The 18,847-nt window shown below is 42.7% G+C and overlaps 1 protein-coding gene across 2 annotated transcripts in view; it reads left to right on the top strand.

Annotated features, from left to right (window-relative positions):
- The window catches only part of LOC126108916 (RNA-binding protein 45), a 109,198-nt gene that overhangs the window by 47,316 nt on the left and 43,035 nt on the right, over positions 1-18,847 (top strand). Inside the window, exon 8 of one of the 2 annotated variants that reach the window (XM_049914279.1) lies at positions 18,489-18,588. In XM_049914279.1, the coding sequence (XP_049770236.1) occupies positions 18,489-18,588 (100 nt within the window). Of the gene's footprint in view, positions 1-18,485; positions 18,589-18,847 lie in introns of both variants that reach the window. The other variant, XM_049914278.1, reaches the window with a different exon arrangement.

The raw sequence follows: 18,847 nt of genomic DNA, 5'->3' as shown, positions 1-18,847 counted from the left end.
CGTGTGATCATTGCTTGTACAGCCCTCTCGCAGTGTCCGGAGCAAGTATGGTGGGTCTGACACACCGGTGTCAATGTGTTCTTTTTTCCATTTCCAGGAGTGTATTTATCGTTCACATTTCACTTCCATACATGGCTACACTCCACACAAATACTTTCAGAAACGACTTCTGACACTTAAATCTATACTCGATGTTAACAAATTTCTACTCTTCAGAACCGCTTCCCTTGCCATTGCCAGTCTACATTTTATATCCTCTCTACTTCGACCATCATCAGTTATTTCGCTCCCCAAATAGCAAAACTCCTTTACTCCTTTAAGTGTCATTTCCTAATCTAATTCCCCCAGCATCACCCGATTTAATTCGACTACATTCCATTATCCTCATTTTGCTTTTGTTGATGTTCATCTTATATCCTCCTTTCAAGACACTGTCCATTCCATTCAACTGCTCTTCCAAGACATTTGCTGTCTCTGACATAATTACAATTTCATCGGCGAACCTCAGTGTTTTTATTTCTTCTCCATGGATTTTAATACCTTCTCCAAACTTTTCTTTTGTTTCCTTCACTTCTTGCTCAATATAGAGATTGAATAACATCGGGGAGAGGCTACAACCGTGTCTCACTCCCTTCCCAACCACTGCTTCCCTTTCATGTCCCTTGACTCTTACAACTGCCATCTAGTTTCTGTACAAATTGTAAATAGCTTTTCGCTCCCTGTAATTTACCCCTGCCACCTTCAGAATTTGAAAGAGAATATTCCAGTCAACATTGTCAAAAGCTTTCTTTAAGTCTACGAATGCTAGGAACGTAGGTTTGCCTTTCCTTAATCTAGCTTCTAAGATAAGTCGTAGGGTCAGTATTGCCTCACGTGTTCCGATATTTCTACGGAATCCAAACTGATCTTCCCCGAGGTCGGCTTCTACCAGTTTTTCCATTCGTCTGTAAAGAATTCGCGTTAGTATTTTGCATCCATGGCTTATTAAACTGATAGTTCGGTAATTTTCACATTTGTCAACACCTGCTTTCTTAGGGATTGGAATTATTATATTCTTCTTGAAGTCTGAGGGTATTTCGCCTGTCTCGTACATCTTGCTCAGCAGATGGTAGAGTTTTGTTAGGCCTGGCTCTCCCAAGGCCGTCAGTAGTTCCAATGGAATGTTGTCTACTCCTGGGGCCTTGTTTCGACTCAGGTCTTTAACAGTTACATAATATGCTCGATTGGCAGTCTGACCTCCAGGCACCCAATCAATGTAGGTAGCCCCACAGATACCCAATATTCATTGGTTCAAATTTTGATTTTCTCATGCACGCCTTCTTCTTCTTCTTCTTCTTCTTCTTCTTTTTCATCTTCGGGGACTGAGGGCTCTTCTCAGTCTCAGTCTCTGGATCATATTGGAATATCCATTTTTATCACACATAATTACTTCACCGAGGTAATCAGGGTCATTTTGAATGTTTTCAAGAGTGTCAGCACAGCAGTCTACTAGATGTTGCTTGTGCTCATTTATGAGGATTCTCGGCACCACTTAAGCACAAACCTGTGTCGTGCCCAGAGCATCGTGCAAAATCTGCCCAATGGTTTCCTTGCTGATGCGAGCAAGTTATGAAATTGCTCGAATGCTCAGATGGCGGTGTTCTCGATCAGTTGTACTGATCCTCTCCGCATTCTCTTCAGAGAGAGAGAACTGCCCGATTTTAGATTGCCTCCGATGTCTTCCCTACTGTCCTTGAACGTAGTAGCCTGCTCAAAAACTTGCGTACGAGATAGACACTGATAGTCGTAAACTTGTTTCAACAAATCGAAAGTTTCTGTGGCGGATTTTCCAAGCTTTGTGAGGAATTTTATGTTGACACGTCATTCCACTTTAGAGCGTAGCATAATTCTGATGGAGCTCAGATACACGACCCGTTTCTTAGACGACTCACAGCCAGACTAACCACCACAGTGGCATGAAATTTTGTACACATGTCGGGGAGAGTCCCCACTCTTCTCTTTGTCATCGACGAAACTGGAAATATGCACAACTGCTAATCCAGTTTCTTTATTCAGAGTTTATACACTGCGGGACAACCGGGAAATACGGGAAAAACCTGGGAATTATTTTATCGAGGAGAAAACCTGGGAATTTTTTAGAATTCTGGGAGTTTTTCATTGCTTTAGTCTTCAGTTAATTTTTTGTAATTTTGACAGGTAAGAACTGATAGTCTAACAAAGACTTTTATTGTATTCCGCTACTGCAGAATAATACTGCAGCAATAAAACATAAACGAGAGAATTAAACCAAAATAAAACTTAAGTTGCAAAGGAAAGTGCTCCATTTACAACAACAAAACACGATGCACACACAAGCACCTGCCAAAAGCAAAATGTGTCGAAGGCTTTAGGATGGAGACTGTGGAATACTTAATAACAGCGAACTGCTTCTGATGAGCACGACGTCACAACTGTTTACGTGAAGTTTGTTTCGCGCAGTTGCCAGCGTGCTCAGCCGCACGTGCAGTTGAGTTGCGTGGGAGCAATACCTTCTCCCGCTTCTGGCTACTTGAAGTGTGGCTTCAGCAATAGCAAGAATCAATCGTGCTAACCAGAAAATTTTTTTTTGTGTACCCAAGCTGCCAGATTCGTGCATGCGCAGAACAGTCTGGGTTGTAGTGGGGACGGGAATAGTGACCTGTTATTTCATTGTAAAAATACAGCAACCAGCCACTTTTTAATGCGTTTTATTTATGCCAATATGCATTTCGGGTTTGCACCCATCTTCAGCTGGCAAATTACATGGATCTTCAGTTACTGCAAACCCGAAATGCATATTGGCATAAATAAAACGCATTAAAAAGTGGCTGGTTGCTGTATTTTTACAATGAAATATCATTATCCACGGCCACAGAGCTCAACAGTCCAAATATAATGGACAAATTGTTATAGTGACCTGTGTTTACATTTTGTGATTTTGCTGTTTCCTCTTTGTTTACAGCTCACACATCAAATGAAAACAAAATGGATTACTGTGGCCAGGAGCTATCACGTGAATTAAAATACATTTACATAATTACGGAAGGCTAGAATATGTTATTAGTTTCTGTTTTCTGATTTCATTTTATTTCCACGTTTTTGGCAGTTAAGCATTAATCGCCTTGCACAACAATGAAGTTATTTTTGTCTGTTTGCTAAGTAAGAGTGGCTTTTATTAATCTTTTCCGCAGATGCAGTCAGTTTATAAGAAACAAAGTGTTTCATTCCACACTATTGGCTAGTTTCAACTGTTCACTAAATTTAAGAGCACATTTTCATTTTCTGCTACGTATAACATTATACCATAATAAAGAACCAAACATGAGACAATGCAGTAACGTTATTCCAAGAAAATTTCCATCCCAACAAGCACACTGAAAAGCTTAATTTCAGGTTGTGGCCTACTTTGTTGTGAATCTGGACATATGAATGTGTCCTTCAGGCCAAATTACGCATTTTAGTATGGTTTACAAAATTCCTGTGCTGTTGGAGTATCCTCTGATGTCGTATTCCTTGTGTGATGTCATGTAAGCTCTCATAATACTATACAGGGTGTTACAAAAAGGTACCGCCAAATTTTCAGGAAACATTCCTCACACACAAAGAAAGAAAATATGTTATGTGGACATGTGTCCGGAAACGCTTATTTTCCATATTAGAGCTCATTTTATTACTTCTCTTCAAATCACATTAATCATGGAATGGAAAAACACAGCAACAGAACGTACCAGCGTGACTTCCAACACTTTGTTACAGGAGATGTTCAAAATGTCCTCCGTTAGCGAGGATATGTGCATCCACCCTCCGTCGCACGGAATCCCTGATGCGCTGATGCAGCCCTGGAGAATGGCGTATTGTATCACAGCCGTCCACAATACGAGCACGAAGAGTCTCTACATTTGGTACTGGGGTTGCATAGACAAGAGCTTTCAAATGCCCCCATAAATGAAAGTCGAGAGGGTTGAGGTGAGGAGAGCATGGAGGTCACGGAATTGGTCCGCCACTACCAATCCGTCGGTCACCGAATCCGTTGTTGAGAAGCGTACGAACACTTAGACTGAAATGTGCAGGAGCTCCATCGTGCACGAACCACATGTTGTGTCGTGCTTGTAAAGGCACATGTTCTAGCAGCACAGGTAGAGTATCCCGTATGAAATCGTGATAACGTGCTCCATTGAGCGGAGGTGGAAGAACATGGGGCCCAATCGAGACATCACCAACAATGCCTGCCCAAACGTTCACAGAAAATCTGTGTTGATGACGTGATTGCACAATTGCGTGCGGATTCTCGTCAGCCCAGACATGTCGATTGTGAAAATTTACAATTTGACCACGTTGGAATGGAGCCTCATCCGTAAAGAGAACATTTGCACTGCAATGAGGATTGACACATTGTCGGATGAACCATTCGCAGAAATGTACCCGTGGAGGCCAATCAGCTTCCGATAGTGCCTGCACACGCTGTACACGGTACGGAAACAACTGGTTCTCCCGTAGCACTCTCCATACAGTGACGTGGTCAACGTTACCTTGTACAGCAACAACTTCTCTGACGCTGACATTAGGGTTATCGTCAACTGCACGAAGAATTGCCTCGTCCATTGCAGGTGTCCTCGTCGTTCTAGGTCTTTGCCAGTTGCGAGTCATAGGCTGGAATGTTCTGTGCTCCCTAAGACGCCGATCAATTGCTTCGAACGTTTTCCTGTCGGAACACCTTCGTTCTGGAAATCTGTCTCGATATAAACGTACCGTGCCACGGCTATTGCCCCGTGCTAATCAATACATCAAATGGGCATTTGCCAACTCCGCATTTGTAAACATTGCACTGACTGCAAAACCACGTTCGTGATGAACACTAACCTGTCGATGCTACGTACTGATGTACTTTATGCTAGTACTGTAGAGCAATGAGTCGCATGTCAACACAAGCACCAAAGTCAACATTAGCTTCCTTCAATTGGGCCAACTGGCAGTGAATCGAGGAAGTACAGTACATCCTGACGAAACTAAAATGAGCTCTAACATGGAAATTAAGCATTTCCGGACACATGTCCACATAACATCTTTTCTTTATTTGTGTGTGAGGAATGTTTCCTGGAAGTTTGGCTGTACCTTATTGTAACACCCTGTATGTGTATGAACATACGGGGTTCCTAGAGCATCGTAGCTGCCGATGCCCAGTAACGCCTGTTCTCTGGCAGCTGCTGAAACAAACCCACATCTTAAGAGGTCGCAGGAAAATATTACGAATGGTTCTTTGAAAAGCATTATTTTCAAAGTGAATTTCCTTTTATGCCAGATGAATTATGTTAAGATTGAGAATGTGCAGTGAATTTCTTAAATCGCAGTGTGTTTGTCACTCATTTAAAACTTAAGACTTTGAGTACCAGCCACTTAGAATAATTTCGAGCCCAGAAGACCAGTCATTAATGTCACTGCTTAAAATTTTACTGGCACATTTGTGTGATGTATCTTAAAGTGTAACACATGCTGAAAAGACCAATATTATATGTGAAAGCTTAGCTTGTCTTGTAGTTACAATGTGTACATGAATTTAAACCATTAACTTTCCCAATTTGTGTGTTCATGCTACTTAATTGATGTTGCTATTGGCTGACTACACCACATGTCCTATGTTCTGAGTATCTGTTGTCATTGGCTGGTGAGGTCACGTGACATAAGCTATAATTGCCTTATCTCTATTTTAATGCTTCAGAACTAAAGTGCTGTGTTTGGTGGAATTTGAATTTATACTTTCATAATACGAAAATATGCAGCATATTGTAATAAGAAAGTATACAGTGTATGTGTTGCTGCGCATCAAAGATCTTCCCAAAACTTGTCGTGGCAGATGAATAAAATGCCCTGCAACAAGAACTGCTTACCAACCTTTTGGTAACCTTGGGAGTAAGTTCCCATGCATGCGTTCTCGTTGGGATGGTCACACACCCTATTAAGAACTGTGCCCCCTTTTTTCATGTCCAGGGGACTGTCATAAATCAGTGACTTCAGCGTAATTATTGTGTTCGAATAAAAGTGTTATTTCTGTTCATCTTGTTACGTATTTTTTCCAGTTTCTTTCTGTATTAGACAGTAGCAATACTTTCTTTGGTTGGCCGAAGTTTTGTTGATATGTGTTACTTCTTGTTGTTGTTGTTGTTGTTGTTGTTGTGGTCTTCAGTCCTGAGACTGGTTTGATGCAGCTCTCCATGCTACTCTATCCTGTGCAAGCTTCTTCATCTCCCAGTACCTATTGCAACCTACATCCTGCTTAGTGTATTCATCTCTTGGTCTCCCTCTACGATTTTTACCCTCCACGCTGCCATCCAATACTAAATTGGCGATCCCTTGATGTCTCAGAACATGCCCTACCAACCGATCCCTTCCTGTAGTCAAGTTGTGCCACAAACTCCTCTTCTTCCCAATTCTATTCAATACCTCCTCATTAGTTACGTGATCTACCCATCTAATCTTCAGCATTCTTCTGTAGCACCACATTTCGAAATCTTCTATTCTTTTCTTGTCTACACTATTTATCGTCCACGTTTCACTTCCATACATGGCTACACTCCATACAAATACTTTCAGAAACGACTTCCTGACATTTAAATCTATACTCGATGTTAACAAATTTCTCTTCTTCAGAAATGCTTTCCTTGCCATTGCCAGTCCACATTTTATATCCTCTCTACTTCGACCATCATCAGTTATTTTGCTCCCCAAATAGCAAAACTCCTTTACTCCTTTAAGTGTCTCATTTCCTAATCTAATTCCCTCAGCATCACCCGACTTAATTCGACTACATTCCATTATCCTCGTTTTGCTTTTGTTGATGTTCATCTTATATCCTCCTTTCAAGACACTGTCCATTCCGTTCAACTGCTCTTCCAAGTCCTTTGCTGTCTCTGACAGAATTACAATGTCATCGGCAAACTTCAAAGTTTTTATTTCTTCTCCATGGATTTTAATACCTACTCCAACATTTTCTTTTGTTTCCTCTACTGCTTGCTCAATATGCAGATTGAATAACATCGGGGAGAGGCTACAACCCTGTCTCACTCCCTTCCCGACCGCTGCTTCCCTTTCATGTCCCTCGACTCTTATAATTGCCATCTGGTTTCTTGGCCGTGTCAAATTTTGTGAAATTTACTTCCGTCCTTATGTTATACATATCGCGTACCACGTATTGTTCCCATTGTGAGTAGAGACGATATCAGACTAATTACGGCAAGCACATAGCAGAGGACGTTGGCACGATCATTTGTGGTGTTGCTACCTACGTGGATGGAACAGGAAGAAGCCTTAATAAGTGTTACAGTGGGAAGTACCCTCTGCAAGGTACCTCTGTGGTTTGGAGGGTAGCTGTAGAATAGGTTGCTAAAGAATGTTGAGGTACTGTATAGCCTTTCTAGATCCATGCCTAATATCTAGAAGGGAAAAACAATTTTGTTCATTGCAGAGTTTCTAGAAACTGATGTGTTCGGTACACTTCTCCATTCTCAGTTCACTGCCTGCTGTCGGCTGATATCTCGCAACTTGCACGAGGTGCCAGGAAACTGGTGACTGTTTCAGAATACCATTGACAGTTCCAATGTGTGTGCCAAATGCTACAAATTGATAGGGTATTAAAAGTAGATACTTATTTTCAGAAAAAAAGAAAAAAAAACAGAACATATTGAGCAACTAGAGATAGGATGTTAATGTTCACAGGACAAGCACTTTAATGTGTTCTGCTGAATTGATTAGCATTTCAGTCACCTTTGTTCCGCATGTGTCCCATTGCCTACTAGGCACAGGGTCTGCCGAGGGCCCTGATAACTTGTCCTACATCGACGCATTTAAGACGCGAGTGACAGCCTCTGGTGTAATGCATCCGTGCTGCATTCACCTCGTTTCAAATTTCATCTGTGGTGATTAGCATCGGATCACAGTACTGCACTCATCATTTGACCACATTCCACACATTTTCGATTTACGGCAAGTCTTGTGATTTGCCAGTGCAGAAGGCTCACATCTTGTGACACCGAGAAGGTACTTGTTCGTGCAGCAGTGTGTGGTAGTGCATCGTCTTGCTGAAAAATGGTGTCTGAGGTATCGTGCAGAAAGGATACGGCTACAGGCCGCAACATGTCATTGTATAAGACACACTGATCATAGTGTGTGTGGGACACACACCGACTGTGATTTGTGGTTGTACCCGATAGCACCCCACACTGTAAAGAGTCGAGTTGGCACTGTATGTTTTGTGTGAACTTCAGTCACTTTGCTGCCACTCCCCCTGCCTACGACAAACCAAAATGCGACCGTTATTTTCGAACACACCCGACCTCACATTTGTCAGAAAGCGACCGTCCGGTGCCATTCCCGTCCCCAGTGACGTCGTTCTGTACACTGTTGTCATCTGGCACCTGTGCCGCAATAAACGGCTACGGACTGTTGCGCCGTAGCTGAGGAGGATGCAGATCTGCCCCGCAGTGCCGTTCGGATGAGGTGTCGGGTCTTCTCACGAGGTGGTCTGCGTGGTGTGACTCGACCCACCTTGTCGCGTACTACGGCCTTCTGTGAATCGTTCTGCACACACCTGTCGCACTGCCGAAACACTTCATCCCGTACGAGCAGTAGTTTCCCGAATAGATGCGTCACATTTCCTCGTGCCAATAATGGCCCTATTTCGAAGTCACTGTACCGTCAAAACAGATCGTGCATATGTCTACGAGGCTTCCCGCAGGTCTGCTCGGGTCACACCGATCCGTCACCTTCGGCTTACACTGACGAGAGCCTCGGGCACGGTTTACCGGTACGGGGTGTCGCGTCGTGATATCGATATAGGCATCGAACACATCGGTCGACGTGCTAATCGTTTCTGCCCGATGTACTGACGTACGTGTACTGTGAATACGAATGTCCTATCTCTAGTCGTTTGACGTGTTCCATTGTTTCTCAACGGGAGTATATTTAGGCGACAGGTTGTGGTGTAAATGCTCTGCTGTAGTGTATATTCTGCATCGTATTGTCGAGCTCGTCGATCGGGATACGCGGATGTCTCTCTTTATTGGGTCTCTGACAGGCTCTCCTGTCTGATTGACAGTATCTGGACACCTGTCAGCATTAATGTGGGCTGAGGGGTGCGAATGTCTGTGGAGGAATGGCAGCCCGTTCCTCCTCGAGAGCCGAAACCGGAGAAGGTTGTGAAGTCGGATGGTGGTCCATTGTGCTTAGAGGGAACTCTGGGCAGGCCAGCCCAATTTGGAGATGTAATGGTCCACAAACCGTTGCCTCACAGATCGTGCTTTACGACAGGGTGCATTTTCGTACTGATACAGTCGGTCGTTGTCTCGGAACTGCTGTTCTGCTGTACTCGATACGTAATACTATTAAATCTTTTATCGTCCCACTTTAGTGTTTTCGTAAGCACAATAGGGGGACTGTAGCCTGACTGTGAAAACTGCCCCGTACCGTAACACCACCTCCTCCTTACTAAACTGTTCTCACTAAACTTGCCGGCAGGTAACATTCTGCAGGAATTTGCCAAACCGGATCTCTCCGTCGGATTGCTACGGGATAGTGTGATTTGTCACTCCGTGTCACTCATTTCTAGTCACCCACTGTCCGGTGGCATCGGTCTTTACACCACTTCGAGCTCCGTTTAGCACCGACTTCAGAAATGTGTGGCTTACCGGGAGCTGCTTGATCACTGTACCCCATTCTTTTTAACACTCTACACTGTGTCACTGTGGTAGCTGGACTACTCGGACTCCTCCTGCCTATTGCCGATGTCGCGTACGGTGTTCCCACCTCGCCTCGCGCAGTGCTGCGACCGTTCCTTCGCACTTCCACTTTGCAGTCTTGTTGTCGACAGTTAACCCGGTCTACTTCGGAAGGGTCAAAATGTGTCTGGCGGAACTGTTACTCCGATGACGTCGAATGAGTAGTCCACATTCTAAGTCGATAAGCTCTCCTGCCGACCCATTTTGCTGTGACTGCTCCTCTACTCACAGTACAGTAATGCCCGCCTCCTCGTGGGTCTGCCTCTCGTGACATCTAAGAGTCAGTTCCACCTAAATTCTCTCCCGTGCTAACTGCAGTTGCACCCGGTGTCCGGGTCCCTTTAAAAGGGTAGAAAGTGTTTAGCATATTCGGTTCCTCTGAAGTGGTTTCTCACCTTTTTGAAAATAATTTATTTATTTTAAAAAGTGAAGTATCATCTGGACGGCAAAACTTTGGAGAATTATTACTGGAATGTATCTTGTTAAATAAATGGGGAACCAACACTGATTGATGGGCCAGTCCATTTTTTTATCGTATTCAATTTACTCGAACATTTTCATTCGGTGACTAAAGGAGGTCTATACGTCGTCAGTAGTTTAGTAGCTTAGTGCACTGTACAGTTCATTTTAGCTTAAGCAGTAGTCCGTCTAGCCGTAACGTATTGTAGGCTACAGTTAAATTGCCAACAGCGACCAAAGATTTATGGTCTGTATGGAAATCCCTTTAGATTAGTCAGGTTAGAGCTGAAACCTGCTAACTACTACTGACATTGGAACACACTCCAGCCTTATTGGGGGATGATATGCTGTAAATGTAATTATTGTGCTGTAGATTAACCCTTCTATTAGTTCACAGTATACAGAGTAAAGAAAAATTTCCGCACTCACACTTTGCAGTGAGATTCTTCACACACGAGCAATTCAAAAATCTCTCACAAAATTTCTTTCTGTTCATATTTTGGAATGTTAAAAACTCGCTATCTGGCAATGCTGTAATCGCGTACACGGTAACTCTCTCTGTCACCAAATAGAGGAGCACTGTGCAGCTGGTGCAATAGTAGCATTTTAGGTTAGCATGCAGGAAGTCGAGGGTTCGATTGTGGTCAAAACATTCGCAGTGGCATACTACGAACACAGAAATGGAAATGTAATAAATTTCATTGGTCAGCTTTTAAAGAAACCATTAGCACATTGTGGATGCAAATTGTTTCACACCAGTGCATCTTGTATCATTGACTAATACTGACCACTATTCTTACCACGCTCAGGTCTGTTACATTTCGTCAGGGCCTTATGTCGCCAGTAGAGCTAACAAAGTGCTTTGCAAATAATTTTCACGAGACAGTAGGAGTAGGGTACACACAAAACAGGTTTGTAATCCAGTAGATGCAGTGACGCGAAATAAATCGCGTACGTGGTGTGCAAAAGGCTTCTTTAAAAGCTGGCCAAGAAAAACAATTGTACTTCATTTTCTGTGTTAGTTGTACATAACTGCAAATGTCTAGAAGTCTCACTGTAGTATCTGTATGACAATGAAGATGTCAGGTACCGTACCGTGCATATTACTTTGCGCAAGTAAAAACGAATTATTCTGAACCCAGAATCGAATCCTTGACCTTCTGCATACTAACCCAATCCACTACACCAACTGCACAGCACTGCTCTATTTGGTGACAGAGATAATTACCATATATGTGATTACAGTATTGCCAGTTTACTGCCCAAAATGTGCATAGGAGGAAATTTTGTGAGACATTTTTGTGTCGCTCGTATGTGAGGAATCTCACTGTGAAGTCAGAGTGCACGAATTTTTCACAACCCTGTATACTGAGAAGTGTAATGAGACAACTTCATTGTCCATTCCTAAATTACCATGGTTTTAGAATTATTATTTCATTTACTTGAAATTCTTTTGGGGCTCCTCCAGTGTGTGACTAGAATTGTTTGAGCCATTGTCCACCTTACGGACCCAGATTTTTATTAAGCTTAATATGAGTTCTGTCATTTCCTGCAGCATTTCTCAGTTTGAGCTTTTTTATTACTGTTCTTTTTTTTTGTCAGTACTCTTCTATAGTACATTTTGCTCATACCTGCCCAGTAAATGTATTTTAACTTCAGTTTATGTACTTTTGTCACTGTCCACTCTAACGCTTGCCAGTTCTTATACTGCCCAAGTTGTAATCGTGGACTAAAACAGTTAGTGCTTTGGGAAAGAATAGTGCACCGAAATAGTAGTACACTATCAGACAATGTGGCACAACAGGACAAATACGTTCTAATGACATTGAACCTGTAAAGTGGGAGGGGTTAGAGTATTGTGAATTATTTAATATACTGACAGATACAAGCAAGACCGAGAGTAAACTTCTTGTCTCATTTGTCATAAAATCGATAATTGTTATCAGTTTGTACAAACATTGCGCTGGTACTACAATTTCCTCAATTATCTGTACAATGGGCCACAATTCAATAAGTGTCAGTTGTTTGTTTTGTGAGTGCTGCTATTGCATCGAAGTTTTCAGAGTGGTCCTGTTTACAAAAAATTCTAACCCAGTAAACTGAATCACCAGTAGCTGCACAGGTAGCATCTTCGTCTCATTATCGCGGTGCCTCTAGTTCATTTTTCAGTAGAGGCAAACTCTTATTTGAGCTCAATATTTAATATAAAATTGAAATGTTAACTAATGAAAATTGATGTGAAATCAACAAAGGAAAATCTAGGATTTGAAAAACAAATGCTAGATATTACGAGGCACATCCAGAAAGTAAGTTTCCTGAAGTTTTTTTTTTTAAAGTAGACTTACTTAGCAGGGAAAATTGCACATGCACAACAGATCCTTGACACGAGGATCGAATGCCAGCTGGACAGACCCTGCCCGGTGCCAATACTGTCACAGAAGTCCCCCAAAATCGCGTCTCTTACTCGTTCCCCTGCCACTTGTGAGGTTTGGTCAGTGATAAGATTCCTTAATGCACAAAACTTAACGCCTATCGAAATTAGTCGTCAGATCTGTCGGGTCTGTGGGCAGAACTTTGTGAGCAAACAGATGGTGCACCGCTGGTATAGGTCTTTTCGGAAAGATTCGTCAAAGTGTCCGTGGTGAAGAGTTCAGTGTGTGACAGTCCCTAATCGATGCTCACCTGATTGAGCAGCTGTGACAGCGCATCCTGGAGAATTGTCGCTGTGCAATTACGGAGCTCGACAGCCATTTTCTGCAGGTGTCTCAATCCTCATTACACGGAATTGTATCTGAGCACCTGCTGTTTAAGAAATTGTGCCACATGGGTGCCGAAAAACCTGCCACGTGGGCGCACAATAAAATGCTTAGGAACAGCACTGACATTACTGCTGTGGTATCGTGATGACAGTGACGAGTTCCTTGACGGGATCGTCACGGGTGATGAGACGTGGATTTCTCACTCGACCCCAGAAACTGATCAGCAGTTGATGCTTTGGTGTCACACTGCATCTCCAGTTGAGACAAAACTCGGACACACAGTTTCGGTACAGAAAGTGATGTGTATGGTGTTTTGGGACAGGGAGGCCATTCTGCTTATTGATTTCCTGCCCAGAGGTGAAACAGTGAATGCTGACCATTAGGCTAGGCGCAAATTGAGACGCATATAGCACATGTGAAGTGACATGACACGACACTTCAGCGCGACACGCACGAGTCGCGCGGTACCTGTTACCTTTCTCAAACGATTTTACAGAAACTATTCACTGAAAGTATATGATTTTTGCCTTACTTGTAGCGTTATATGTCAGCTTCGTGACGAAGTGTCCATCAACTCGCTAATGACCATTCTTATTGTGATGCACACATTTTAGTAAGACACTACGCAAACCTCAAAAAGTTTGCAACGGAAATTGGGGGTCGCTATGATTTTGCGTTTGGTGCATATTACACCATTTGTTGACAGACACACTAACGAACACAAACATACACACAAAATTCAAGCTTTCGCAACAAACTGTTGCCTCATCAGGAAAGAGGGAAGGAGAGGGAAAGATGAAAGGATGTGGGTTTTAAGGTAGAGGGTAAGGAGTCATTCCAGTCCCGGGAGCGGAAAGACTTACCTTAGGGGGAAAAAGGGACGGGTATACACTCGCGCGCACACACACACATATCCATCCACACATATACATAACTGTATATGTGTGGATGGATATGTGTGTGTGTGTGTGTGTGTGTGTGTGTGTGTGTGTGTGTGTGTGTGTGTGTGTGTGTGTGCGCGCGCGCAAGTGTGTCTGTCGACCTGCCAGCACTTTCATTTGGTAAGTCACATCAACTTTGTTTTTAGGTGCATTTTTCCTACGTGGAATGTTTCCTTCTATTATTCTATTATAAGCATATCATTAATTTGAACCCAACAATTACGTTTGTTATTGTCGCTGTTGCATTTTGAAATCTTTCCTGTCGTCTTATTTTCTCTTTCTGTTTTTACCAGTAGTCTCACTTTGTATTCACCTTCCCCTTTTACCGTAATCTACTATACAATTTTATCCCGCCTATATATGCTCAATAATACGTAACCCACTTCCAAACCATAACCAAAAAAATTTTATTTTCCGCTTTCAACACTACCGCTAACCGTTTCTAGTTCAATAACAGCTGCTTTCATGTATTAAACAACCATTTCGGCTAGTTCTAATAACTTTCACTTTATTTCCACTTCCGTTTTTCGCACATCACTGATCATTTTAGCCACTCCCCACAGGTTTTAACGTCATTATTTCTTCGTCAGACTATTGTTAGCCCCAGTTTCGTAATCTTTCACCTCAACACCACTCCTTTTAATACGTTTTTTTGAAATTTTCCCGAATTTTTCCGTCCTTTAACGTGATTTAGCGGCAACACAACCACCTACCCTTTATGCACATCGCTGTCTACCAACCCAAGTTCACCACAGGATCAACTTAACAAACGCTTTTTTGCCTTTTTTCATACCAGATCTCCAGTTGCTTTCTAGTTCACCTTTATCTCTCCCCATATATTTCTATCTTTCATTTTCATTTCAAGCTCATGTCTGTATATATATATGTGTGTGTGTGTGTGTGTGTGTGTGTGTGTGTGTGTGTGTGTGTGTGTGTGTGTGCGCGCGCGCGCGAGTGTATACCCGTCCCTTTTTCCCCCTAAGGTAAGTCTTTCCGCTCCCGGGACTGGAATGACTCCTTACCCTCTCCCTTAAAACCCACATCCTTTCGTCTTTCCCTCTCCTTCCCTCTTTCCTGATGAGGCATCAGTTTGTTGCGAAAGCTTGAATTTTGTGTGTGTGTTCGTTTGTGTGTCTGTCAACCTGCCAGCACTTTCATTTGGTAAGTCACATCAACTTTGTTTTTAGGTATATTTTTCCTACGTGGAATGTTTCCTTCTATTATTCTATTACACCATATGTTGCTGCGTATGAAATTTAGCTAACATGCTGAATTTTTGTTTAGATTTGGCAGGAGGTCTCTATCTGCCTCCGATCTCGAGAAAATGGATCCCACGTAGCACACTCACTTCCGATCTCACGCCCGCAAGAATGAAATACTCGCAGCATCTCTCATATCTCCTAAACAGCTCGAGACATCAAAATGAAAGTTTGGCGAATGATAGCATACAAGGAGGAGAGTGTTTTGTCAATTCTTAAACCCACGGAACTTTCTTATCTATATATCAGTACTTATAATTCCCTTTTTATTTATTTCACTCCAGTGACTGTTATTTTGTAAGAGTTATCGACAGCTACCGAAACAAGAGCTTCCTAGTATGAAAATAAACATGAAATTTCTTCTTTTATGTTACTGCAAACTGACACTATGGGGTTTTTCATAAGCTATTGAGCTCTGTGATTGCCAATTACTTGTTTAATGAGGCACTCCATTTCGGAATTCTATCTCAATATCTGCTGTGAGAGAGTTTGGCAAATTACATTGTGACAAAGGAAGTACAATTAAACCAGTCACCAAGAGAAATGTGGCCGTTACTCACAAACGGTGATGCTTCTTCGAATGAGAAAAGGTTAACAACTCACACAAAAACAGATTGGCAATTCTGTTGGAATTTTGGTGGAATCCCCGTGACCCATCGTATTTTTAACACTGAGCGACGGGAATGGAAACTTACCAAAGGATTTCATTCCTTCTCTTGATCTGAGCAGTATTAAAATAATGACGAGCGTTCCTTCAGGCGGAATGATAGGCACATGCCAGATACTGGTTACTCACCTACGGCTTGCCAAACTGGCAATGTGTGATCGCAAATAAAATAGTTGTTAGTGAGAAAAATAAACAACTGATCTGTTGCACAACACAACGGTCAGTGTATTGTCAGCAGCGGAAGACAATGTGCGCGACAGGAATGCACAAGCTAGCCATGTGTGCCTTGTGAGTTGGAGTTCGAAAAACATTGTCATGAAAGTAGGTCTGCCTTTGTCAGCAGTACATTTCAACAAATTACATATATCTAATCATAACACTCTTTTAGGATATTCCTACTTTTGTAATAATACCGACCATTTTCTTCAGTTGTGTAGCATGTTGTATAATTAGTTTATTAATGCTGATAACGTGCTCGCAACAATTGAAATGCTTTTTCTCATCATGCCGAACCAATTAAAACATTGTTATTTGTAACTGCTTTTCGACTGTTTCTAGCTTGCAGTGGAAATGTGATGTTTACACGCATGTAGTACAGTGTGTCGTATTACATTATTACATCCATTACAGAGTAATCACGGTGAGACTTCTACGCTTCAGATTTTGGACACTTTTTACCAGGAGCACAAAGGGATCACACCTGTCAAGATTATCCCTTTCTAAATTTTTGTAACGGATCGTACAGATACTCCAGCATACTAGGCAGCGAGAAAATAACCTTGTTTTACTTTCCCACCTTGATTCTTAATCACATGATTTTATAATATTCCTTGCTTTCTTATTGACTACCCTCTGTCACTTCTTGCGATCTGAAAACATTGCGGAGGCATATGATAACAATTCCAGTGGCCAATGGCCCATCAGTTACTGAAGTATGCATTTTTCTTGACAGAAGAGAAACAAAACAAAACTATACAGATATAAATAACAGAAAAGTATAATGTACTAACAAGAAAGATGGGTGTTTAAATGGCGAAAAAAGAAACACTACCCAAAGGCAATGAAATTTAGTACACAGTGAGGCAAAATTTATCGTATGGGCAATACTACCACTGCTCATATCCACCTTTCCGATGTGAGCACATGGCCGGGCTACTTTTCCGCTCCCCGCCTCAAATTTCCCACGGTGCAAGCGAGGCACGCGCGATGCGAGAAACTGTGCCTCGACCACAACGCCGCGCGACCTGGCGCAGGTGCCTGTCGCGTCCCAGTCGCGCTGCATTGCAATTTGCGCGGTTCCGTTTGAACCTGTGATGTTACAAAAACGCGCCCTGTGCTGCGTCGTGCCACACGCGCTATACGCGTCTCAATTTGTGCCTAGCCTTACAGTGAAACAACAGAGAAACTGAAATCTGCCACTCGGAACGAGATGCGTGGAATTCTTACCGCAGGTGTTGTGCTGCTCTGTGACAGTGCTCGTCGGCATAGAGCTCAGCACACAGCAGCTGTTTTGCAGAAGTTCAGCTGGGAGTTGTTTAACATCTGGCATACAGTCCTGATCTTGCCTCCAGCAATTTTCATCTTTCTTGTACCTCAAGAAATTTCCGGCTTGTAGCCGGCATTTCAACAACAGTGAAGAGCTGAAGATGACCGTCACACGTCGGTTCCGTACACTGGCGGCAGACTTCATTGACGGGAATACAAAAGTTGATCTCACAATATGACAAGTACCTCAATTCTTTCGGCAACTGTCAAAAAACAGCCCAAACATTGCTGTTGCCAATAAAGTTTTTCATGTAACTATGTTGTCTCTGTTAAAAAAAACACACAGGGAGACTAACTTTCTGAATGTGCCTCATATTGAGCTATCGGACCGAGAGGCAATATAAATTGGAATTTATAGGCCGTATAAACTGGAATTTATTTAAATTCTGGTTCACGTGGCCTGAATTGATTGTTCTTCACTACATCGTGAAGCTACAAAGCTATCATTTGATAGTGACCAAAGACAATTAGAAAATCGGAGAAATTGTCGCTTTAACGGAGTTCGCAGAAAACTATTTCTGACGGTATAAACAAGGAAACTTGCACTGATCCACGGTGGCTTTACTACTGTTAATTTAGTAGTTCTGCTGCTACCAATTTAAAATAGTGACCTCATTGCCAAGGGACCAAACCCGATAACCGTGTAAGAATAGCCACAGGTGGGTATCTCGGTACCGGCTCCCGAGTCTGAAAAGAGTTGCTTTGCCAGGTTTCCCAGCCGGTAACAAAGTTTTTAATCAGGTACTTAAGCCTATTGTGTTTCGCACTGTGTGCGTGCGTGCATCTCATCTGAATACGGAAATGACCACTGTGCTTAGTAGTGTGTGCTCAGTAGTGTGCAGAATGTAAGAAATTGTGCCACTTTGACGTCCACACGGGTGCTCCGTGGATTAACATTGTGCCATCGGAGTGTTGTTTGTGGACTAGAGAATTACTGTCGGGGAGCGCACGGTGCACGGACCACGTAGTGCACCGGTAAGACACTCTGGCAGGACAGTTCAGTTAATATTGTTTTGTCTGTCACGTGCTGGTGCGGAGGTAACTGCTGACAGTTAACTTTCTTCCGAAAGCAGATCCCGGAGTGACAGAAGAGACGTACGACCCCAGCTACTGCTCGGTGAAGCTGCCGCCGCCACAGCCGCTGGCTCCCGTCGACTCCGACTGTGCCGAGAGGTACGTACCGAGTACGGTGCCGCCGTCGTTTCACTTTCCTCGTCGTCGCCACCTCGTTAGCTGTTTAACGAATTCCCTTCACTGTTAACTTACTAGACCTGACTGTGTAATTTGTAGCAGGTAGGGCTAACTTCATCCACTCGAGCCACACACGTTCCCACAAGTTTAAGTTCTGGCAATTTGTCTTTGTTATAAAACATATTTTATTTATTTACTTCGCAAGTTTGTAAGTTAAGTTCCCATTTTTTAACAATTTCAT

Source organism: Schistocerca cancellata, chromosome 11 (genome assembly GCF_023864275.1).
Source record: "Schistocerca cancellata isolate TAMUIC-IGC-003103 chromosome 11, iqSchCanc2.1, whole genome shotgun sequence".
NCBI classification, from domain to species: domain Eukaryota; kingdom Metazoa; phylum Arthropoda; class Insecta; order Orthoptera; family Acrididae; genus Schistocerca; species Schistocerca cancellata.
The sequence above is the reverse complement of the archived record's forward strand: the minus strand, read 5'-3'. Positions and strand labels throughout refer to the sequence as shown.